The sequence below is a fragment of the Fusarium graminearum genome, chromosome 2 (assembly GCF_000240135.3).
Source record: "Fusarium graminearum PH-1 chromosome 2, whole genome shotgun sequence".
Lineage (NCBI taxonomy): Eukaryota > Fungi > Ascomycota > Sordariomycetes > Hypocreales > Nectriaceae > Fusarium > Fusarium graminearum.
In genome coordinates, this window is record NC_026475.1 from 1,005,498 (window position 1) to 1,028,623 (window position 23,126).

Genomic DNA, 23,126 nt, shown 5'->3' on the forward strand with positions numbered 1-23,126 from the left:
AAAAAAATGTGATTTGTTTCTGTTTGTTTGATGATACAAAGGAGGTGTCTGGTCGGCATGGCTCTGCAAAAAGTTGTTTCTGGGTGAGTCCAATAGGAGTCTCCTAGTGAGTAGTTGGCTGTGGCGTCACCAACAAAGTCTCGTCTCGTCCCTATTGAAACCCCTGCTTGGGGGACGCCGGCCCTGGCGCCACGGCACACATGGGCGTGTTTCACTGGTTAAGTTTGTTGCAAGACCAGGGATGCAGACTAAATGGTTTAGTTACCTCATTCAGGTCGCTGGCACATTGCTGAAGCAGCCAGTGGCGAGGATAGATGGTTCTCTAAGGAGCTGAAGGCCCGGATTGAGGTAACCCAACAGGTGAGATTAGGACTGTCGAAGGTAGCCTAAACAAGGAATCTTATGGGGCTGTTGTCATAGTTCAATACATACAAACTAGCTCAAGGTTATCAATCGGGAATTGGGGATGTACATCGTTGTCTTGTAACTTGTTCCAGTTCCCGTTCCAGGTCCAAGCCTAGGAGGCACCGCCGCCTTTGGCCCCAGAAAAGAATCCACCTGCGCGGCGCTCTATGATTGCGCACTCGTTATCCTTCGACCTTATTTTCTTTAAATACTGTTCAACGACGCAATCCATCGGCGCAATTAAAAAGCCTCACTTTCGTATATACCAACTGAGTCTCCTAGTTGGCTTTTCTGCGCGCCCGATCTCAACACAAGCCGAACAAAAGCCTTATCAGTTGCATCGCCACGGACGCGCGCCCAGAGATATAAGCATTTTATAATCCTCCGATTCGCGCCGATCCTTGATTTTCACCTTACAACAAACAACAATTCGAAGCAGTTCAACTACTTGATGGCTTCTTGGCAGTCCTTTTCGGTCCCGTCTTTTCGACTGACGCAACTTGCTCAAGATGCGTACGAGTTGCCCCTACAAACGTTCGCCAACACCCATGATACGCATCCTTCGATAGGGCATCTATGTCTCCTTGTTTTTGAAGCTGTCCTCGAAGTAGTATGTGTCAGTTTGCCTGGCTACATCGTCGCGCGGCTTGGCCACTTCGATGCTGAGAAGCAAAAGTTCTTGGCCAACCTCAATGTGATGCTATTCACACCATGCCTGAGTATGTCATAGTCCAGCGCCAACAGTGATTCGGTATACTAACATTAGGATCGCAGTCTTCACAAAGCTTGCCTCTCAACTTACTGCAGAGAAACTTTCCGACCTCGCCATTATTCCTGTCATTTTCGTCATTCAAACATTCGTATCATGGGTCGTATCCGTCGCGGTCGGAAAGTTGTTCGGATTCAACAGGCGAGCATCCAACTTTGTTACAGCCATGGGTGTTTTCGGAAACTCGAACTCGCTGCCTATCTCCCTCGTTCTCTCGCTTTCTCAAACACTGAAAGGTCTACATTGGGATAAGGTTCCCGGGGACAACGATGATGAGGTTGGCGCGCGTGGTATTCTATACCTCCTTATCTTCCAGCAGCTCGGTCAGCTTGTTCGCTGGAGCTGGGGCTACCACGTCCTCCTTGCTCCCAAGGAAAAGTACCCCGAGTACCGCGAAGAGATCGCTGAAGAAGGCCAGCGCTACCACGACGATGAAGATAGCGAAACCGCGGCTTTGATCGACGGCCTCGATGGCGAGACAGAGGACGAGGGAGACCGCCTCAGTATCGACTCGCAAAACTATGATCCTGCTGGTCGAACCCCTATCGCGAGTGCATCCCGTGTCTCTCTTGCGGTTTCTAGTGACGACGATTTGCCCAAGAAGTCTATGCCAAAGGGCAAGCAGGGACAAACCGATATCGCTGCTCCCCTCAATGGTAATGCAGGCAGCATGGATTCTTTCCCACCTGTCCCATCGCTTGAAGATGATGAAGAGCCCGTTGGTATCGCGGGGCGAACCAAGTCCGCTGTCAAGTCACCTTTCATCCGCCTTCACAAGGCGACATCCAAGACACTTTGCAACTGGTACCAGAAATCCCCTGCGCCTGTCAAGTCCACCCTGAGGTTTACCAAGCGTGCGGCTGGAAAGTTCAACAACTTCATCTGGGAATTCATGAACCCTCCTCTGTGGGCTATGCTGATTGCCATCCTTGTTGCTTCTATTCCATCACTTCAGCGACTCTTTTTCGAAGAGGGCTCTTTCGTCCAAAACAGTGTGACCAACGCCATTCGCTCAAGCGGAAATGTCGCTGTTCCATTGATTCTGGTCGTTCTTGGTGCCAATCTTGCTCGCAACACCATGGCCAAGGATGAAGCACTGGATCCTGAGGAGGAGCGTATCGGAAACAAGCTTCTGGTTGCCTCTCTGCTTTGCCGTATGGTTCTGCCGACTGCTATCATGGCTCCCATGCTTGCTCTCATTGCCAAATACGTGAATGTCAGCATTCTCGACGATCCCATTTTTGTCATTGTCTGTTTCTTGCTTACGGGAGCGCCCAGCGCGCTTCAGCTTGCTCAGATTTGCCAAATCAACAACGTCTTCGAGAAGACCATGGGCAGAATCTTGTTCCAGAGCTATGTCATCTGGTAAGTCACTGTTGCTTTACTTCGGTGTGATATGTCCCGAACCACGCTAACTTATGCAGGATACTTCCCTCAACCCTGATCCTGGTCATGATGGCTCTCGAAGTCGTCGAATGGGCCCGATAATTCATGAGTGCAATACGAATTGGAAAAGCAAACAAATGAAGTTTTAATGAGCCAACTTCTTTCAGGTCTGATTGGACCGTCTCTACATCTGTCGACCTCTTTGGCGTTGGGCGGGTTGAGTCAGTCATTGTTCGGGAAATATGTACCGACCGGCAAGGCTTTACGGATATTTTGGGGGTGGATCAAGTCAAGGAAAATGGCCAATGTTTGATTGACTTGCGCCTACTATTTAGTATTTACAGGATATTGGCTTAAGCGGGAGTTTATTGGTTCTGGCTCATAATATTGCGAACGAGTAATGGAAAAAGAAAACGTATTGTTCTTGTCAACCCTAATGATTGAAATACTGTCGTTCTCGACTACTGCCTGTCAACCGTGAAATTATAACATACTGGATAGTGAACTGCTAGCTGCGATATACCCTTCTCATTAGGTCCCATTAACCATGCTTCCTTCCGGCACAATCTCCCAGTCTCTTACAGTGCCCTTCCAGTCACTGATGCGCACGTCCTTGATATCGACCGATACGACTCTGACTTCTTCGCCAGCTACGAAGCAGCTGCGACCTCCATCCTCAACAAGCCCGTTTTCGCGCTGAAACGATTCGGTCGTGGACTCGTCAAAAGTGTTGTTCTCGAGATGCTGCTCGCGATAATACTTCTCCTCCTCTGTTCCACTGGGCACCAAGCGAGCGGCGCCTCCTATGGTCGCGCTGATACTAGAAAGTGCTGTTGTATTGAGATTCAGAAGGAGCGAGGCAAGACTTGAGCGGTGCTCAGGACCGGGAGAACCACCCGATGGTCGGCGGCCGTGAGTTGGCGGTCGGTGGGAGACCCCTAAGAGTATGGTTAGTATTGTATTATCTTAACTGAGAAATGATGTGAAGAACGCGTACAATCGTGGACAAGCAACGATACGTTGGGGTTGGTCACCAGGTTGGAAGTCTTTTTAGAAGCTGGATTGGTTGTCATGATGATGACTGGGTAGTTAGAGTAAGGTGAGGATGGGAGGTATGTATAGTTCATAAGAGAAACATGAGGCATGTTGTCTGTGCATGTCGCCAAGTGAAGCTATATCAATTGTCAGTAATTGATCTGTGGTGACCGTTCGTCGAACGCGATGTCAATGTGGGGGAGGGGCAGAGCGTACAAAGCGAGCATTGTCGAGACATTGGACGACATCCCGAGGGAGTGTCGATGTTGTCTGCTTGTGAGTATCGCCCACAGAAGCTTCGGAGTTGAGAGGTATTTGCTCCATCTTGAGTTATCTTAACAATGGGATGGTTGAAGATGCATGAGATAGGCTCTGCAGGAGCTTCAGCTTTGCTATACGGCACATTCCGCAAGTCCCGATGCACTCATCTAGGCTTAGTCATTCGTCAATTGAGGGGCAGGTGACGTAGGACATATCGTGGGCAAGTGCGACTGGGGGGCTTTTGTCCCATTAGGATGGATGATCCAAAGTTCGGATATGAACTATTTACAAGGCCTGAGATTTAATATTCGCCCAACACCCATATCTAAGAAATTGTATGGTGATAGTTCCAAATTGGAAAAAGAGGCTATGCAATTTTGTAACAGAAGTTCATGTCTTATTGATCTTAGATCGTTTTCCCCAGAGTCCAGGAGCTAAGCTTCTAAAGTTGCCGTCTGGGGAAGGTACCTAAGTACCGGCTACTTGCGGTTCCATACGGTCACGGTTGTTGTTGCCGCGTTGAACCTTCACAGCCGACGGCATAAGCACATTCACGGCATTAGGATCGAGGATCACATTCCGAGGTAGATATTTGTAGACGGCCGTCTTCTTATTTATCCTAAGGCTTCGTTCTGAAGTTTTGTCAAGCTGCATACTGCTCCTAGACACTGAATTGGGTGCTTCTATAACTCAGTCGTCCATCATGCGTTCTACACTTCGCGCAAACCGACGTCTTCCTTTGAAGTCTCTCCCTCGATTTTTATCTACCACTGCCCCTTCAAGCGCTTCCACCCCTTCTGTGGCCTCCTCTTCACCCACGCCAAAGCAAACACCCATCAGTTCGGTCCTGATCGCTAACCGTGGCGAAATTGCTATTCGCATTAACCGGACTGCTGAGCGCCTCGGTATCCGGGCCACTACTGTTTATACCGACATTGATGCTGGCTCTTGGCATGCCTCTTCAGGATTCCAATCTTTGGGCTTGGGTCCCGCAAACGCTTATCTAGATGGAGAGAAGATTATCTCCCTAGCGAAGCAGAATGGTATCCAAGCACTCCATCCTGGTTATGGCTTTTTGTCTGAGAACTCCAAGTTCGCAGAACGCTGCGAGGAGGAGGGTATTGTGTTTGTCGGACCGCCTGCTACTGCTATGGCCGATATGGGACACAAGGCTCGCAGTAAAGAGATCATGACAGCTGCCAACGTGCCCTGCGTCCCAGGCTATCACGGCGCAGACCAGGGCGAGCAGGAGCTCCTGGAGCACGCCAAGAAGATCACATTCCCCGTACTTCTCAAAAGTGTCCGAGGTGGTGGAGGTAAAGGAATGCGTATCGTGTTGACCGAGGAAGAGTTCTTGACGCAGCTCAGGAGTGCTCGAGCTGAGGCCAAGGCTTCATTTGGCGAAGGCGGCGAGGTGATGCTAGTGGAGAAGTACATCATTCGCCCGAGACACGTTGAAGTACAGGTCTTCGCAGACAAATGGGGCAACACAGTCGCCCTAGGTGAGCGAGATTGCAGTATCCAACGTCGACACCAGAAGATCCTTGAGGAATCTCCAGCTCCTGATCTGGATCTGGCAACCCGACACGATCTTTGGGACAAGGCCCGAAAAGCAGCTTCAGCGGTCGGTTATGTCGGCGCCGGCACCGTTGAATTTATTCTCGACAAGGATACCAACAAGTTCTACTTCATGGAGATGAACACCCGACTTCAGGTAGAACATCCTGTCACTGAGATGGTCACTGGCCTGGATCTGGTAGAGTGGCAATTCCGAGTTGCGGCCGGCGAGAAACTTCCTCTGTCTCAAGAGGAAGTGGAAACCCAGATGAACGAGAGAGGTGCCGCCATTGAAGCAAGAATCTACGCTGAGAATCCCGAAAAAGGGTTCATTCCCGACTCAGGCAAGTTAGTGAGGGCGTATCTCCCAGCCGAGCTGCAGAACGAGGACGTTCGTCTGGACTGGGGCTTCCGTTCTGGAAACACCATTTCCGAGGCCTACGATGGTATGATCGCCAAGCTTATCGTACGAGGCGATACAAGAGAACGTGCCATTGCTAAGATGGAGAGCGTCCTAAGGTCCTATGAGATCGTTGGTGTTGCTACAAATATCGAATTCTTGAAGCGCCTCTGTGAGACTGATGCGTTTGTTGAAGGCGATGTGGAGACTGGCTTTATCGACAAATGGCGAGAGCAGCTCTTCAAGCCTCGACCTATCAAAAACGAAGTCGTTGCGCAAGCAGCCCTTGGTATGGTCAACTCTGAACTCCAAAACTCTGGGCCTCATGGTCTTACACTTGGCTTTGGCGAGGCCAACAGCATTGGCGAACGAAAGCTTTCTTTCAAGATCCAGGACGGATACAGCCAAGAAGAAGGAGAAGTTGTCGAGGCCAGTGTGACGCAGGTAGCCCACAACCTATATAACGTTTCTATCTCCCGAAAAGGTAATGAAACACCTCAAGTGTTCACCAATATTGCCTGCAAGCCAGAGCCAGAAGGCGAGGTTATGAAGCTTGAGTCATATTTCCCATTCGAACGAATTCAGTCTTCTGTTGTACCCCAGCACACAGACAATGATACCAAGGTCACTGTCTTTCAGCATGGCGTGAAGACGGATCTTGTCCTACTGCCACCCAAGTGGTATGAGAAGGCGCTTGGACTCAAGGAATCAAGTGCTTCAGTGGCAGCACCTATGCCCTGTAAAATCCTGAAGAACGAAGTTGAAGAGGGCCAAACGGTGCAAAAGGGTGCCCCTCTTGTAGTGTAAGTCATCCACTTGTGTACTTTCCAATAGAAAGACTAACAGACTCCTAGTATCGAATCAATGAAGATGGAGACTATTATCCGATCACCGCAAGACGGTGTGATCAAGAAGCTAGCACACAAAGCAGGAGTGAGTTAATACAATGACCGTCAATAGGAACCACCACTAACATGGGTCAGGATATTTGCAAAGCAGGTACAGTGCTTGTGATGTTTGAAGAGGCCGAAGGAAAGGATGGAGATGCATGATTAATATTGGATACTATGATATAATGAATTCTGGCGTTAAATAAAGGATGTATGAATGTAGATCTATTTATATAGTTTAACAATGAATATGCAAATTTCTATCAGCTCAATCTATCACTTGATGATCGAGTAGGTATTTATTTATCCTGTTTGTCGTTGAATTGTGTCTCTGCCATATGCCCAAACTCCACCAACTCCAGCAATGCAATCTTAAATGTGAAGAAACCTTTGAATGAAACCAAAACAAAAGCAAAAGAATATTTGCCTTGACCCCGATGTTTCTGGGGTGGGTCTGTTGTAGATGAAGAATCAACGCTACCCGATTTTATCGGGTATGCATTGAAGTATACTCCGAAGGGAGATATCGGCTAAGCTTGGATGCCTTGGCTGATGAGCGAATTCGCTTCCACCAGCTTTCAATACGTGCTTGAAACTTGGGATCCTCAGACGTTGTGAAGAGGGTAAACTTGCTGATGAGATCCTAGATTTTTGTTAGAAAGGACGAGCTTTGCGGACATGCGTTAAAACTTACCTCCTCTATAGCCAGCGTGATGAAGCCCATCACAAATGCCACCCAAGCCAGGGTTCCGGTTGTGTTCAGGAACTGGTTACCGCCTCGGAACTCGACCGTACCAGTACATTTTCCGGTCTTGGGACTTGGGAAGATGTTCTGGAAATTCCAGAGCACGTATCTGTTTCCCTGCATGTAGTAGCACAGGTCCATCTCTGATGTTGCAGCCTTGATCGCAGCCGCTACTTTCATCATGGAGTTCTTGTTCCTCCCGAACATTAGCAGCGTATCGCGCAGTCCAGCACCCGTGCTCTGGCTATTAGGGCGACAGTATTGGTTCTCACGGCGGACTCTTGGGAGCATGGCCGCGACGAAGTCTTCGTAGAGGACCGTTGCAAAGGCAATCTTCTTCAGGCTGCGTAAGGAAAACTTGTTGTGAGTGGAGACAGGGGTAATGTGGACGTGACCACCACAGGAGATATCGCGCTGAGGACTGAAGTGTACTCGCATGGCTTCCCAGAAGTCACCAAGGATTTGGCTAACAGGCTGTTTGGTATCCAGACGAGGAGAGACGACTTCCATGCAGACTGGGATTCCGTGTTAGTGAACTGACTACTAGCTAGGTTTGGTTGGTGCCGTGTTGGACGGAAATACATACCCATGGGACGCTCTCTCTTCAAAGAACCATCTCTAGTGACGAACCACTTGCCACCGTAGTACTCTGGGTGCTTGCTGTACTTTGAGCAGTCATCGTGTACTGCTGCAATGTCGCGGTTCCGTAACTTCTGAGCGAGTTGTCGGTACCAGTCGACGTTGGTAAAGCTTTCCACGGGGCCGTAAGGCTTCACAACAGCTTCGATCTCGACACCAAAGTTGTAGTGTTTGAGCTTTGTACCCGTAGTGATCGACATTGCTTGATGCAGAGGCGGGACTCGAAAAAGAAAAAGTTGGCCGAGTCAATAAGTTCAGGGTTGAAGGTGGCGGATTGGGCCTGCAGGTGTGTGTCGAAGATAGCCCTCCTTGATTTCTGTGCAGGTATTGGAGTCCTTTTTAGTAGAAATGATGTTGTTCCACATGCACGAAGCTGATTGACTGTTGTTTGATATCCCTTTTTGTCTTGTAAGGTATATGAACAATTGGCTCTCAGCTCTCCAAACAATGAGTAATGATAGTTGCTCGCCTGACACGAGCTGTACGATATCGTCACATCTCAGGAAAAGCGTTGTCTCTCCGTGCTGTTAAGTACAGCAAACGTCTCTCTCCTCGAATAGGCGGTGCGGACGGATGCTCTGGCAGAGGATGCCGGTGTGGAGCTTCACCGGGGGGTACGGGGGTCTGCCGAGGGGCCGGGGTGCCAACGCCCAACATGGAAAAGGAGCGGGCTGGGCCGCCTCGTAGCGTCTCAAACTTCTAAGGCTGCAGTATCAGACGACAGCTGGTTCCTCTACCTACCATTGAGGCTCGCCAAACAGTCGGTATTCTGGGGATAGCTGCACATACCCTGCAATACCCACCGGCTAGCTGTTTAACAAGTCGTCTTAACGTGGACCTTGGCAATTGGCCATGAGTTGTTGTCAAAATCTGACTCAGTTGCTGCCCAATGTGACAACGAGCTCCAGGCCCAGCAGTCCACTCCGCCTGTCCAGCGCTGCTGGCGCCGAGCGCGACTACTGTACGTAAGTCAGTTTATGCTTTGGCAAAGTTGACGTGGACGCTGCTTGTTTGACCGGTTTCCTGTTTTTTCTTTCGCTTGAGGTGAGGGAGTCGATTCCCATCACATCTTAATCGACGTTAGCAGCCCACTATCACACTCTTCTGCTGTGCCAAAAACGAAACATAACGCAACATACCACACGTTTCTCTCCGTACCTGCACCGCACCATACCAGATCATACCAGACCAGATCATCGGATGCTCGGAGTCTGATGCCCCCGAAAGATTTTCAAAATGAACACACATGCAGATGAAGACACAGGCCAGTCCACCAAGTACTATTTTGCCTATGGAAGCAACCTCCATCTGCAGCAGATGAAAAAAAGATGTCCTGGAAGCAAGTTCATCGGCTCTGCAAAGCTTGTAGACTACAGATGGCAGATCAATGAGCGCGGATACGCCAATGTCACTGAGGCCCAAGGGCACTGGGTTGAAGGCTTGGTCTATGAGATCAATTCCCGCGACGAGGCTCGTCTCGATGTCAATGAAGGCGTTTCCAAGGACGCGTACAGAAAACAGTACATGTCAGTCTTGCTAAGGCGTGCTGATTCTGCATTGTACCGCCGGCCTGTGCCTTGGATCGTGAACAATGGCGGTCCAGACCAGGCGAGAATTGTAGCTCAGCAAAGCATCGGGCAGGGCAGACTCATGGTCCACAAGCCTCATTTGGAACACAACATACTGGTATATATCAGCCCAAGATATATCGTCGACAGTGATCCCAAGGAAGAATACATCGACCGAATCAATATGGGAATTGCCGACGCCAGAGCGCTGGGGGTCAGTCACGACTACATCAGCAACTGTGTTCGACCCTTTATCCCAGTGACATCTACCCAGAACCCGGGACCGTCTGGGACAACAACTAACACAGCGGCAGCTAATAAGCCAAAAGTTGTGAAAAAGGCTCCCGCTCCCGCTCCTACTCCTTCACCAGCCAAAAAAGCCAAGCAACCTGCCCTCGAGATCAAGCGCGCAGCTACACCTAGAGACAGAGACCCGTCGCCAAACAAGACAACTAGCCCAAGACCCCCACAGCAGCAACAACAACCTCAGTCCCCAGGGCCTTACAATCAGCGTTTCCCGAGAAATTCTGCACCCGGCGGTCTTGACCGGCCTATGCGACCTTCGCAGTCACGCTCTCATGCATCACCAGCACCACCACTCCCCCAACGGCCAGCCTACCCCGGAGTTACTCTGCGGGTCCCTACTTCAAACCGGCCACGGCCTGTGTCAGATGTTGGCGCGCCGGCGGCTCCTTTGCCTCCCTTGCCTCCTAGGCCTCGCCGAGTACGGAGCATACCAGTCATTGTTGTGCAGGAAAGTTATAGTGGTTACTGGTATCGATAAAAAGTTCAAATCTAGCCCAAAGATTTCCTTAAATACCCAAAAACGATATCCTGCACAAACACTTAAATCGAAATTTCCGTACATTCTATTATTTCGCTGTTGTCTGTCCCGTCTTCTTAGCGCTGTGCCCCGGACTTAGCTGACTTGTATATCTCACAACAAAACGCGTGCCTTGCATGCATGCTAATACCTTGACCTGCCTGATGATGATACGGAGGATCCAGCTGGCCCTTGAGACACGTCAGAGCTCGAAGACCTATTAAAGATTCGCATACTTACTTCTTGCACTAGATGCCCTCGATGCGCTTCGGCTGGAACCTTGGGAAGATGGTATGCCATCCCATAGCCATCTCATTACCGTTGGACCTTGAGATATATCCCCCCCTGCGTTGGTAACGAGCACGGTAGGCTTGACGATTGCTTTCAGCCCGAGCTTTCTCCCATCCTCGATCCTCTCAACAAACAGTCCGGGGGCTATATCAAATAAATACATGACATTACGCCTTGCTGGCGAAGAGGACTTGGTCCCAGACAAGTCAATGGGTGTCCCCCCATTTGCAAGGTTGAAGCATTGGTAAACCTCAAGTCTTGTTGAGGCTGACCGAGCTGGCCACTTCAAAGAATAGATACTGGGTGCCAAGTGAAGTTGATGGACGAGGTCTGCCGCAGGTTCCACGATACTCCGTCGAACAGAGGCCTGAAGATCTGCGGGAGGTGTCCTTGGCACAATAATTGATAGTAAAGAAGTAAGATCATCGACAACAAAATTGATATATCGTTGCCGTCGAGCTTTGAAGGCAGGTTGGTATGTCAGCGCTGTGAGCGTTTCACTTCTCCATTCCCGACACTGAGTTATATCTCAAGACAAGTTAGCAACTTGCTAGATGTACCGCCCGTGGGGGAGAGACAAACCTCTTTGCAACTGAGACATAGTTTCTTCAAGCTCATCAATCCAGACAGCGGTTCCACCGTCGTCGCCATCATCCAAAGGACAATAGAACGACTTGGAAAACATGGTGATGTGGAGATAGTTCATGATGGCCCCCATGATTTGAAACTCATCAGATTGACTCACATTTATACACCGCCTGGATTGTTCTCTGAGAAGTGTGACAAGTCGTGAACCTTCTGGAGGAGCTGCTCTGCTCATAAGACGGCCGGTTTCCAATTCATCAATGACATGCCCGGCACGATTCTCAACCCATCGTTGAACGTTTCCAACAAGAGTCTTGTAGGCATCCTTTGCTTCTGATTCCGTAATGTCCTTTCTGCAAGGTTGCAGACGAAAAACCTGGTCCTGAGCCTCTTCGAGCTGACGTTGGGTGCTAGCAAGCTCGTTTTCAAGTGCTTCCACACGAAGTACCAGTTCGTCTTTCTCCATTTCCCGGTCCTCAATCTCCTGTTGCCGTGAGTCCAGTACGGTCTCGGTGAAGCGACGTAAATGGGTCTCGCTAGTTAACTTGTCTTCAAGCCCGTTTGCGTGTGAAGATGCTTGCTCCGTTGTCGTATCACTTTCTTCTCTGTTCCTGTGATGGCGCGCCGTTCCCGAGTTTGTGGCATCGGTGCCCTGTGTCAGAAGTTGAAGATAGCGAAGCATCAGTGAGGAAATCTAATCATCTAGCCTTGCATTTGCGACTCTGTGACTGCCGGAGATTGGCTCTGAATCTGGTTGATTAAGTCTGGTAAATCGAAATGAAGCCACATGTGGCACAGCTGGGTCACCCTGTAGAAGACCGCCAATGGATATCGAGGTCGCCCAACAAGGACCTAACTGCAGCCTCATGTTGTGGTTGGACATCTTCGTTGTTGGCATTAGGCGCCAGCTAATGGGTACCTAATCCTGTGCTGTGTTGTGTGACAGCAAAAAGTCGGTCTCGCCTTGAGCGGTCACCGTAAGCTCCACTACATGTTACCAGGGTCAAAATGGCCTTTCAATTGTACCGGATTTCTGTCGAGGGCCAAGACGGCAATGCTTAGGAATCGACAACCGACTCAATTCGAAGCTTTGGATGTGGTCGAAGCTGAAGAACAACGTGGTCACTGCTCCATGACGGATCGGTGAGGATTGGACGAGGCCCAAAGAACCCCAGTCACACAGCGATGAGGCCCGAAAGAACACCAATGAGTGGTTGGACGCGCCCGAACTGCAGAACAGCTCATCGGCGGGTTAGCAAAGAATGTTCCGGTAACATACGTATTCCAGATGTATCCAATTGGGGGTTGACATGAACGAAATCTGGGGCAAGTTGCTGTTCACGAATGAGCTGTTGGCAGAGTTCCCATACCTCGTACATCACAGGACCATACCTGGCCGTCCCACCACAAATAATTGACATAGTAATGAAACACCATATCGTACCTCGAGTAAACAAATTTAGCCATGACCGGTCGCAGAATCGTTGTTTCTATAGACTTTGGAACGACCTACTCAGGCGTCGCCTGGGCTGAAACGACCCGGGTGAGCCTTGCCCTTACATTTCCTCACAGGCGAAATCGCTAACTCCAGTAGCCTGATGTTCAGCATGTTGTGACAGAATGGCCCGCAGGCGACTCATTCAAGAGCAGCGCAAAGGTGCCTACCGAACTCCGAAAGGTAGCAGCTGGATGGCAGTGGGGTTTCCAGATCCCCGAAACGGCGAAAAGAAGTAAATACTTCAAGCTGTTAGTTTTCCTGCGTTCTTTCTCTACTACCGTGTTTGACCGAAATCCTTTGTAGGAAGTTGGACGATCCATCTGGGCTCACGAAAGATGGAGAGTCAGCAAAGGACCTCACCAAGGTCTACCTTTCGTGTCTCCAGTCACATTTCGTCAGTGTTCTTGGAAAGCGTCTGTCGCCGAGTGTAGTAAAATCAACGCCTATGGACTTCGTCGTGACGGTCCCGGCTATTTGGTCACCCAAAGCGAAACAGATGACGGAGCAAGCTGCAGCTATGGCTGGATTCTGTGGTAACCAGCGCATTATGCTCATTTCAGAGCCGGTAAGTCAAAGACTCGAATAATAGTGATATCACAGTGCTGACAACGTCCAGGAAGCTGCAGCGCTATATACTCTCAATACTCTTAGCCCTGCAACACTGCAAATAGGCCGCAAGTTTGTTGTCTGCGATGCAGGCGGTGGTACTGTTGACTTGATATCCTACCAAGTGACACGAACAGGCAGTGTTGAAGTGAGAGAAGTTACTGAGGGCACAGGCGGAAAATGCGGTTCCTCTATGCTGAACATGCGTTTTCGTCGACATCTGAAGCAGACTCATGGTGAAAAGTACTGGACTGACGAGAGACTTGTGCCAGCCTTGAACGAGTTCGAGACGGTAGGAACCTCCCAGGCGTTACTTGAGGTCAGCTCGCTCACAACACACAGTTCAAGAAGACGTTTTCCCCAAAGGGTGAACCTTTAACTCTCAAGGTCGATCCCAGTCTTGGTCTGAAGCGGAATCGTTACACGATGTCACAGGAAGATATGAAGACCAAGATCTTTGAGCCTATCATGAAGGATGTTGTCTGCCTTATTAAGGAGCAAATCAGGATGGCTGGCGAGGGCGTTGCTGCCGTGATTTTGGTTGGAGGGTTTGGCCAGAGCAAGTATCTGAAGTCTCGCGTCAAGGAAGCCGTCTCGAATCGCACAGAGGTCCTTCAGCCAGAAGATGGTTGGACAGCTGTGGTTAAAGGTGCCGTAATGCATGGACTCAGCCGGTATCAGTCCTCGTCCACTCGGGTGGAAGTTGCGTCTCGAATCGCCAGAAGATCATACGGAACATGCTTGATGACGAAATATGATAGGATCAAACATAACCCGAAAGAAGCGTGTGTAATCAGCTTTCTTTCTTGTGGCCCTTTTGCTGACAGCTTGCAGGTTTTGGTCTGAGAAAGAACAAGAACACGTCGTTTCTGAAATGTGTTGGTTTATCCAAAAGGTATTCCAAACTGGCACTAACGCGATTTTGCAATGCTAACTTGAGTAGGGTGAATCCTATCCCGAGGGCAGGCCATCACGGATAGAGTATCAATGTGATCTTCCCGTAACGGTTGGGCATGAACCCCAAACCGAGGTTGATATTTATAGCAACAACAATGATGGCAAGGCTCCAGTGCATCGCGACTCAACCACTCAACGGATCGGAACACTCTCAATCGACCTTAAGAAGATCCCCGAAGGAGTCAAAAGGGCGGCGAGGGTCAGACGCATGGGAAACCATCAATACTATTGCTTGAAAGGTGCCATTGAGGCAGTGTACGGATCAGCGGAAATCACGTACACAGCCAAGCTTGGAGGTAAGAAATTCCTGGTCATTACGAGGATGGCCGTGGCTAACCCGTGCTTGAATAGGCATTACACACGATATGATCAGCGTGCGGTATGAACGCTAGACTTCATGGCCAGCGGGAAACAGGCATCAATAGAAAAGAAGTTTGGAAGATCATATTTCGACATTGCGGCCAACTGGTATCGGGCTGGGCGTTTTTCGAACATATGCCTTTATAGGGGAAAAGATTCGTTACATTTTGATCACAAGAAATAAAATAGAAAAGTTACCAAGGTGCCTATTTCCTACGCCAAAAGGAGTCTACCTGCCACCTGCCTGATGCCTGCTGCCCGTAGTCCAATGGGCAGGTACCTAACGATGAAATGATGGAAATGGCTGAGTGGTGTCACATGATCTCGCGTTGCCCCACATTGTTAGTCGCGCCTTCTCACTCGCCATCACATAGGCCATCGTGCATCATCGTGTGTGTTCAGGCAGTATTCACGATGCTTCATACATCATGGCTAACAACCTTCATCCTAGAGCGGCGTTTCTCGAGCATGGGCAAATGGCTGGTGGATATGCTGCCGGACCCCCTCCATCGACCTTAGCTGCACAGCTCGTGGAGAATATTTCGGCATCAACGAAATCCTCTAAATCAGATGAAAATAGTGAACTCAAGGGCTTTTTTACCATCATTCAGCGTGTCAAGGATGATCCCACGCTTTTAAAGACCTCGGAAGATCGTGTTGAGCATAATCACATGCTCATATACGTCTATTCGAGAGCCGTCCTTGAAGGTATTCGATTAGACGATCCTTTCCTTGACCGAGCACAAGTACGAACAGAAGCTCTAAAAGCAATCGATTTCTTGAGATTCTCCATCAAGGAGACGCCTACTGTGCTCAAGCATAAAGTGAACAGCCAAGAGTATATGTTTCGCGGGCAGGAGCCGCTATGGGTCTGGCTTCTTCCTCAATTGCTCCGGCTTCTTGGCCATGCTCAATGCCTTGAACTTACAGAAGCCATCGAGAACTTCCTTCAGCACACAATGCTCATAATAGCACAAAACCGAAATTTGTGGGATATGGCCACTGATTTTCTGTTCTATCTTCGTACAATTACCTCTCGTAAGTGGTGTCCCAAAGGGTAGAGATGCAATAGCTCACGAGTGCAATAGACGTAATCAATCGGCTCCAAGATCCCCTTGTCGTACCCGATGTGGAGGAAAGCTTTGGGATGCTATCTCTACCCTCGGAACTTGCTCTCTGTCGATACGTCGACAAAAGCTCGCCCTTGATCGGCCAATTGACATATTCCGTTGACCGAATGCCACATGCTCTACAACAACTGATTAGCTTCTGCAATATAGTAGCCTTTCCTATTCTATCGACAGATGAGATGTTTCATACGGCAGCTTCTTTCGCGGAGAGTATAGTGTGGCTGATTGATGTTCTGGGAGATATGCAAGCTGTCAGGAACCGCTTCGGCCATGCATTTCCTGCCTCTTCAGTTCACATTCTCCAGAAAACCATTCAAATCGAGAGAGCGCTTTCAAGAAACACAGGTATTTGCGCTTCAGTTCACAAAAAATCCATCACACTCTTGGTCCTTCTTTGTGGCGATATAGTGGCAAGCTTGAATGCATCATCTATGCTAGACCCTAATGACGAGGAAATCCGTCGCACATACGTCCTTGCTCTTGCTATAATCACAGCAGCATCTGTCAAGGACAGATCGATCGGACGGCTGGCGATATCCAGTCTTGTAGACGAGTCCTCGATGTTTTATTCCGCGATACCTGAGGGGACAGATATATGGGTATGGTACCATCTGCAACTTCTTTTGTTATTGACTACTAACTTGCGAAAAGAGAATGACACAGATGTTAAGGCAAGTAAATGCTAGTTCTAAACAAGAATTACTCAGCTCAAATACACACCCATCCAAGTTTGAGGATACAGAAGTGCGCGAGATCCTCCAGGCGCTGGCTTTAAAATACGATGCGCCGGATGAGAATTCACAAGATCGCTCTAAGCGACGCAAAGTATCACAGGTGGACTCTAGCCCTATGGCTGTTCTGATGAGCTCCTTGGGAGCCACCCTTGGGTTAAAGAGCGTCGATGATGGCTTCCCAGACCTTGAGCAACAATTTCTGTAAGTTACTTTCTTGTGTGTACTTTGCAAATTCTCACTAGCACAGGGATACATTCCCATCACTGGATGAAGCGCGTCAATGCCTGACGCTTGACCTGCTCTCGCGGGTATCTTGTCTGGCCGACAGGAGAGGCCCGCTGTCCAATGATGAGAAAGCATCCGATGCGAATACCCATTGCTCTGTTTGCGAGACAAACGCATTTTCGAGTCGCTCAACCCCCTATGCAGCAATGGTCCAAAAGTCTCGAGTCGAGACACTTTTCACCCAGTTGATCCGACTTCCTATTGTTGCAGAATCTCGGCGTCCGAGGGTTGCTGCCATGATGGCATTGAGGAAGGTAATTTTGCACTGTGATGACGCTGAAATACTCAATTTGGAAACATCTGCATTGGGTCAGTGGTGTCTTCAGTCTTTGAACAGCTCGATAAGAGAGCTTCGAATAGCTGCGGGAAGAGTTCTGGCTACTTTTTCTTTAACTAGGCCAGAGACCGTCCTCTCGAGCATTGTTCTACCAGCTCGCCCAGCAGAGGGAAATGGTGCTAGAACCCCACGAGTGAACCAAGTCCAGGAACCTCCCATTCATGCTAATCTGCATCCGAGCACAGAAGATGGAGCTTCCTCAATGAAGCGCCAGGACTTGATAGCGCGCAATAGAAAGAACTCGATCGCGTTATTGAAATCAATCTCGGACAAGGACCAGCCAAATTTGACCGAAACATTCATTATGGCATGGGGTCAACTAGGCACAGTTGTTTGGGAGCACGAACTCAACTTGGTTCTTATTAAACTTCTGGAGTACTTGGGAAGCAGTAACAACATAGTTTCTGCTTTTGCTTTCAACGAGCTCTTGAACCTAGCAGATGCCCGGCGAGTGACCCCAAGACGCCTGTTCGAGCCCTTTTGGCCAAATCTGGCATACCTGGCCACTAAGGACATGGTTCAGCGTCCTCAAATGAGCCGGGCGATTGCCGAACTCCTTCAGGTTTCAGTCAACGAGTTGCTTCTCCTCATCCAAACCCACGCACTGCCGTGGCTTGTACTCGATAAACAAAAAGATGTCATTCAAAAGATTGCCGAGGCCCGGCAAGAGTCGGAGATTTGGTTGCCTCTGGTCGACCCTGCGAATCTGGCTGCTACTCTCGCATTGCTTCTGATACAGGGTACAGAAGATATTGCGGCGTTTGCAAAATCACGCCTTGACGAGCTGTCAACGCATTTTGAAAGCGAGTCGCTTGCTGATCTTCTTCAAGTGGAGCCAGTGCTCACTGTGATGGAATTGCTGAAGGCAGCCGGCGATTCAGATGAGACCAGAAAGGCACCAGTAAGTTAGCCTCTGCATGTGCTTGGTGATTTGGTGAGCTGATCCAGTCCTAGATTCGGAAAGCATTGGATACAATGGCCGAGATGCTGTTGCCCTCAAGTAAAGGAACTCGATCTAAGAAAGGAGACCATACTGCTCGGTTTATTCATTCCTCGCTTCTTGGGCTTATGGCGCGCCTCTTCGATGTAATCAATGATCAGAATCTTCCGGACCCAGAGCGCCGGTGCTACATTCGAGCCATGGAAGAAATGATTAGAGTGTCAAGGGGCTACGCAAGCACCGCTAGACCACAGGTAGGTACAACACACGCATTTGATGAGCAAAAGTACTAAGATTTGCCTAGATTTCTGCTTGTTTGTTGTCCACGCTCGCGCAAGATGCTTTGAGGGAGGCGAGTTTCTCTTGCTGGGTCTCGATGCTTACCCATCTTGGCTCCGAAGATGTTGAGGCACTGCTAGAAACGACGTTCTTCGTCGTTACCCGCTACTGGCCTTCAATGAACGAGCCAACAGCTCTTCTTGCTAAGCGGACCCTTCAACAGCTGGTCGATAAATTCGAAACTCTTGTCGCAAAGTACATCGTTAAATTGCCTTCACTTCGACACATTCCCGAGCTCAAAGATATCGAGTCAAAACTGGACCAGCACAGGCCAGCAGCACTTGCAGTTGAAGAGGTGCTGGAAGCCTTTGCTGAGAGAATCCGCCATGAGAACTCAGGCGTCACGCTTCAAGCGTTGACTGAGCTGATTCCGTATCTTCGTGGAAACCAAGCAGCTCTGCATACCTCTGATGCTAGTCCACAATCAGATACCGGCGTTGTAGCCCTTGTGCGATCTCTACTCGATTGTGCTTGCAAGTACAATGGCATACCAGGAGACATTGCGCGGCTATGTACAGAAGCCCTAGGCTTGATAGGCTGCCTGGATCCCAGCAAGACCGAAACTGTGAAGGAACAGAAATCTATTGTGATTCTTAACAACTTCGTGGACACCGAAGAAACAACCGACTTTGTCATTTTTCTTCTGGAGGAGGCCCTCGTGCCGGCTTTCCTGTCCACGACTGATGTCAAGTTCCAGGGGTTTCTTTCTTTCGTTATGCAAGAGCTTACGAGCAGGTGCGACCTCAGTGCCGCATGTGCCATGGCGACCAGCGGGATGTCAGGCGGCAACGATATTTATCGCAAGTGGATCACAATGCCCGAAGCTGTTCGGGAAGTGGTTAGCCCTTTTCTGACTTCCAAGTATGTTGTTGCCCCGATGGCACACTCGGAAATCAATTATCCTATTTTCCGGCCTGAAAGATCATATGGTAATTGGTTGAGGCATTACGTTATAGACCTTCTCAGGAAAGGGCAGACCGCTTTTGCTGATCTGATATTCGAGCCTTTGGCGCGTGTCATCCGTGTCCGGGATCTTGCTATTGCAGAGTTTATTTTGCCCTACATAGTATTGCATACTCTTCTAGGCTCTCGTGCTACTCAAAAGGATAGGGACAATGTCCTTGGTGAGCTTCTGGCTATCCTAGAGCATCAGCCTGGCGAGGGGGCCTCGTATTTGGAGAAAGATGATATGAAGAGATTTTGTCACGTAAGTCTCGGCTTTCATCAGTATTGACAACAAACTAATTGATTTAGGCTGTTTTCCGCATCGTGGACTATGCAATGAGATGGATGCAAACCAAGCGAACAGGCAGTCGGCTTACTGAATCAGACAAAGAAAGGTTGGCCCAAGTACAGGAAGCTCTCGACAAGATTCCAGCAGAGTTAATCGCACAAAGGGCTGTCGACTGTAATGATTACGCCCGGGCGCTTTTTCATCTAGAGCAACACGCTCAGAAGATGGAGCAACGAAAAAGGGAACCAGGAGAGCGCATACGCCTACTGCAAAAACTGCAAGATATTTATGCCAATGTTGATGAGCCTGACGGACTTGACGGAATTTCAGCTCACTTGCAGGTTCTTGACATCAACCAGCAGATTTTGAGTCATCGCAAAGCCGGCAGATGGACTGCTGTACAGAACTGGTACGAGATAAAGCTGGCAAAGGAACCTGCCAACATGGATGCACAGATCGACTTGCTGCATTGTCTGAAGCAAGCCGGTCAGCATGGTGAGAACATCTGATAGCTCCGTCTAAGTCAGTGGCTAACAAGAAATAGAGGCGCTACTGAATCATATCGAGGGAATGCAAACCGATGCATCCATAGACAACAAGATCATGCCGTATGCAGTAGAAGCAGCATGGGTAACCGGGAGGTGGGAGAGCCTCGTTAAATTCACCAAGCGATTTCATGGAGACATTGTTGAGGACTTCAATGTATCGGTTGCAACTGTTCTCGATAAGCTTATGGCCAAAAACAAGCCCAAAGAGCTGTCTTCGATAATGAACGACATAAGAGTCAAGATTTCATCGTCAATGAACGCTGCATCCACATCATCACTCCAAGCTTGCCACGACCTCCTCCTCAAGGCTCATATTCTCACAGACTTGGAGATCATCATTGGCACAAAGGCAGGAGACGAATCAGCTCGACAAAATACAATGGTGCTGCTGGACAGACGGCTTGAGATTATTGGGGCTTATATGAGTGACAAGCAATATCTCCTTGGCATTCGACGTGCAGCCATGGAGTTGAATAGGTATGTTCATTCCGGCCGGTGTCTATGAATAATAATTATCCTAACCAACAAAGACCAAGCTTTACCGACCTGGACATTTCGGGATTATGGTTATCGAGTGCGCGGCTTGCTCGAAAGTCAAACTCCCTGCATCAATCTTTCAATGCTGTTTTACATGCTTCGCAGTTGGGTGACGATGCGGCGACCATTGAGAATGCCAAGCTTCTCTGGAGAGAAGACCAGCACCGAAAAGCAATCCAGGTTCTTCAGGGAGCAATCAAAAGCAACAAGTTCATGACACAGACAGGAACAGCTACTGGCACCAACACTAATAAGCTGAGCCCGCAGCAGAAGCTCTTGACAGCTCGAGCACAACTGCTCCTCGCCAAGTGGCTGGATAGCGCTGGGCAGACACACGCGGGTGCTTTGCGTGAGAAGTATCAGCAGCCACCAAAAACATTTGCGACTTGGGAAAAGGGCCATTACTATCTCGGCCGGCACTACAAAAAGATCCTCGAAGCCGAAAAGCCTCTTAAAGCCGACGACCAAAGCGACAACTACATCACTGGTGAGGTTGCTAGGCTTGTTATAGAGAACTATGTGCGGTCCCTGAACTCGGGTACCAAATATCTCTACCAAACTCTCCCAAGAATATTGACACTCTGGCTTGATCTTGGAGCACAGGTGGACAAGGCACCAGAAGGCAAGGCCTCACTTTCTCGTGAGCTTCACCGACGACGCGTGGAGCAGCTTACCCTACTGCACTCCTTCCTCGACAAATATATCCATAGGCTACCAGCTTATATCTTTTACACTGCTCTGCCGCAAATTGTTGCGCGTATCGCTCATCCCAATCCGCAAGTGTTCGAGCGATTGACGCATATAATTGTCAAGGTTGTGGAAGCTCATCCTCAACAGGCACTCTGGAGCTTGATCGGAATTATGACAACCAGACAGGTATCGGAACGAAAAGCGCGGGGAACCCAGATTGTTCAAGCGCTCAGGAACATATCAAAGAAGGTGGAAGGCTCTTCGACTGACTTCAAGCACTTACTCAGGATGGGGGAAAAGTTAGCGGAGCAGTTGCTGTCAGCGTGTGAAAAGGGAGACTTTCGCAGCAATAAGACTGTCCATGCTAGTCTAAGCAGAGATCTCCGATTCCTTCATCACAAGTGCACCCCCTGTCCATTGGTAGTGCCTGTCGAGAACTCTTTGACAGCAACATTGCCAGCAGTGTCAGAGTATGTCAAGAAGCACAAAGCATTCTCCAGAGATGTGGTTACAATCGATTCTTTTCTTGACGACGTTTTGGTGCTGAGCTCATTGGCCAGGCCAAGGCGACTTACGGCGCGTGGTAGTGATGGGAAAAACTACATGCTTCTCATCAAACCCAAGGACGACTTGCGAACGGATCAGCGTCTTATGGAGTTCAACGGGTTAATCAACCGATCGTTGAAACGAGACGCAGAGTCTAGCCGAAGACAATTGTATATCCGAACCTACGCTGTGACGCCACTTAACGAAGAATGCGGCATTATCGAATGGGTCCCTGGGATTAAAACCATGCGAGACATTCTTATCAACCTTTACGCTTCTCGAAAAATTTATCCCGATTATGCAGCTCTAAAGCAGCTTATGGATGAAGCATGCCTTTCCGATGGCAAAATCAGAATCTTTACTGACGAAGTTCTGGGAAGATTCCCTCCGGTTCTTCAACTTTGGTTCACGCAAGAGTTTCCCAATCCGTCAGCATGGTTTGCTGCACGACTGAAGTACACACGATCATGTGCTGTCATGTCTATGGTAGGCACCATTCTAGGACTTGGTGACAGACATGGTGAGAACGTGAACTTGGAGGAGGGCAACGGTGGAGTATTCCACGTCGATTTCAACTGTCTGTTTGACAAAGGCTTAACGTTTGCAAAACCTGAGCGGGTGCCGTTCCGACTCACTCACAACATGGTAGCTGCAATGGGCATTTACGGCTATGAAGGGCCTTTTCGCAAGTCTTGCGAGCTGACCCTGAGCATTCTTCGGCAACAAGAGGAAACGTTGATGACCATCCTTGAGGCATTCATTTACGATCCGACGTTGGACCTACAGAAAGAAAAACGTACACATCGGAGAGGAGATGTAGGCGTCAAACTTCAACCTCAAAGCGTTGTGGACAGCATCAAACGCAAGGTCAGGGGATTGCTTCCGACTGAAAGCATTCCACTGGGCGTTGAAGGCCAGGTGGAAGAACTGATCAAACAAGCGATTGATCCAAGAAACTTGACTGCAATGTACATAGGCTGGTGCCCATTCCTATGAGAAAGGACAAAGCAAGAAGAGAAGAATGGCGCTGA

At 49.2% G+C, this 23,126-nt stretch overlaps 8 protein-coding genes across 8 annotated transcripts; 5 read left to right on the plus strand and 3 right to left on the minus strand.

The window, feature by feature from the left end:
* Nucleotides 1-856: 856 nt before the first annotated feature.
* FGSG_08690 (uncharacterized protein) lies at nucleotides 857-2,662 on the plus strand (the record flags this gene model as incomplete). The annotated part of the gene is made up of 3 exons (XM_011321746.1): nucleotides 857-1,124; nucleotides 1,180-2,539; nucleotides 2,599-2,662. The coding sequence occupies 3 exons, from the start codon at nucleotides 857-859 to the stop codon at nucleotides 2,660-2,662; spliced, it is 1,692 nt and encodes a 563-aa protein (XP_011320048.1).
* Nucleotides 2,663-2,994: 332 nt separating this feature from the next.
* FGSG_08689 (uncharacterized protein) lies at nucleotides 2,995-3,957 on the minus strand. Its single transcript, XM_011321747.1, has 3 exons — nucleotides 3,812-3,957; nucleotides 3,558-3,732; nucleotides 2,995-3,498 (listed from the first exon to the last, which is right to left on the minus strand). Exons 1-3 carry the CDS (start codon nucleotides 3,917-3,919, stop codon nucleotides 3,092-3,094), a joined length of 690 nt encoding a protein of 229 aa, XP_011320049.1. The 5' UTR covers nucleotides 3,920-3,957; the 3' UTR covers nucleotides 2,995-3,091.
* A 602-nt stretch (nucleotides 3,958-4,559) lies between these two features.
* FGSG_08688 (uncharacterized protein) lies at nucleotides 4,560-6,940 on the plus strand (the record flags this gene model as incomplete). Its single annotated transcript, XM_011321748.1, has 3 exons — nucleotides 4,560-6,616; nucleotides 6,668-6,746; nucleotides 6,797-6,940. 3 exons carry the CDS (start codon nucleotides 4,560-4,562, stop codon nucleotides 6,863-6,865), a joined length of 2,205 nt encoding a protein of 734 aa, XP_011320050.1. The 3' UTR covers nucleotides 6,866-6,940.
* FGSG_08687 (uncharacterized protein) lies at nucleotides 6,915-8,385 on the minus strand. Its single transcript, XM_011321749.1, has 3 exons — nucleotides 8,035-8,385; nucleotides 7,398-7,963; nucleotides 6,915-7,346 (listed from the first exon to the last, which is right to left on the minus strand). The coding sequence occupies exons 1-3, from the start codon at nucleotides 8,285-8,287 to the stop codon at nucleotides 7,191-7,193; spliced, it is 975 nt and encodes a 324-aa protein (XP_011320051.1). The 5' UTR covers nucleotides 8,288-8,385; the 3' UTR covers nucleotides 6,915-7,190.
* Nucleotides 8,386-9,323: 938 nt separating this feature from the next.
* FGSG_08686 (uncharacterized protein) lies at nucleotides 9,324-10,439 on the plus strand (the record flags this gene model as incomplete). The annotated part of the gene is made up of 2 exons (XM_011321750.1): nucleotides 9,324-9,869; nucleotides 9,978-10,439. The coding sequence occupies 2 exons, from the start codon at nucleotides 9,324-9,326 to the stop codon at nucleotides 10,437-10,439; spliced, it is 1,008 nt and encodes a 335-aa protein (XP_011320052.1).
* Nucleotides 10,440-11,266: 827 nt separating this feature from the next.
* On the minus strand, nucleotides 11,267-11,820 carry FGSG_08685 (uncharacterized protein; the record flags this gene model as incomplete). The annotated part of the gene is made up of 2 exons (XM_011321751.1): nucleotides 11,267-11,286; nucleotides 11,352-11,820. The coding sequence occupies 2 exons, from the start codon at nucleotides 11,818-11,820 to the stop codon at nucleotides 11,267-11,269; spliced, it is 489 nt and encodes a 162-aa protein (XP_011320053.1).
* A 999-nt stretch (nucleotides 11,821-12,819) lies between these two features.
* Nucleotides 12,820-14,922, plus strand: FGSG_08684 (uncharacterized protein; the record flags this gene model as incomplete). The annotated part of the gene is made up of 8 exons (XM_011321752.1): nucleotides 12,820-12,897; nucleotides 12,949-13,100; nucleotides 13,156-13,417; nucleotides 13,469-13,750; nucleotides 13,801-14,243; nucleotides 14,293-14,353; nucleotides 14,402-14,711; nucleotides 14,789-14,922. The coding sequence occupies 8 exons, from the start codon at nucleotides 12,820-12,822 to the stop codon at nucleotides 14,920-14,922; spliced, it is 1,722 nt and encodes a 573-aa protein (XP_011320054.1).
* A 281-nt stretch (nucleotides 14,923-15,203) lies between these two features.
* On the plus strand, nucleotides 15,204-23,126 carry FGSG_13318 (uncharacterized protein; the record flags this gene model as incomplete). Its single annotated transcript, XM_011321753.1, is given in 10 exon segments — nucleotides 15,204-15,813; nucleotides 15,864-16,504; nucleotides 16,557-16,840; nucleotides 16,887-18,162; nucleotides 18,216-18,455; nucleotides 18,506-19,747; nucleotides 19,795-20,269; nucleotides 20,319-20,799; nucleotides 20,853-23,063; nucleotides 23,072-23,126. Coding segments are annotated over 10 exon segments (7,515 nt in total).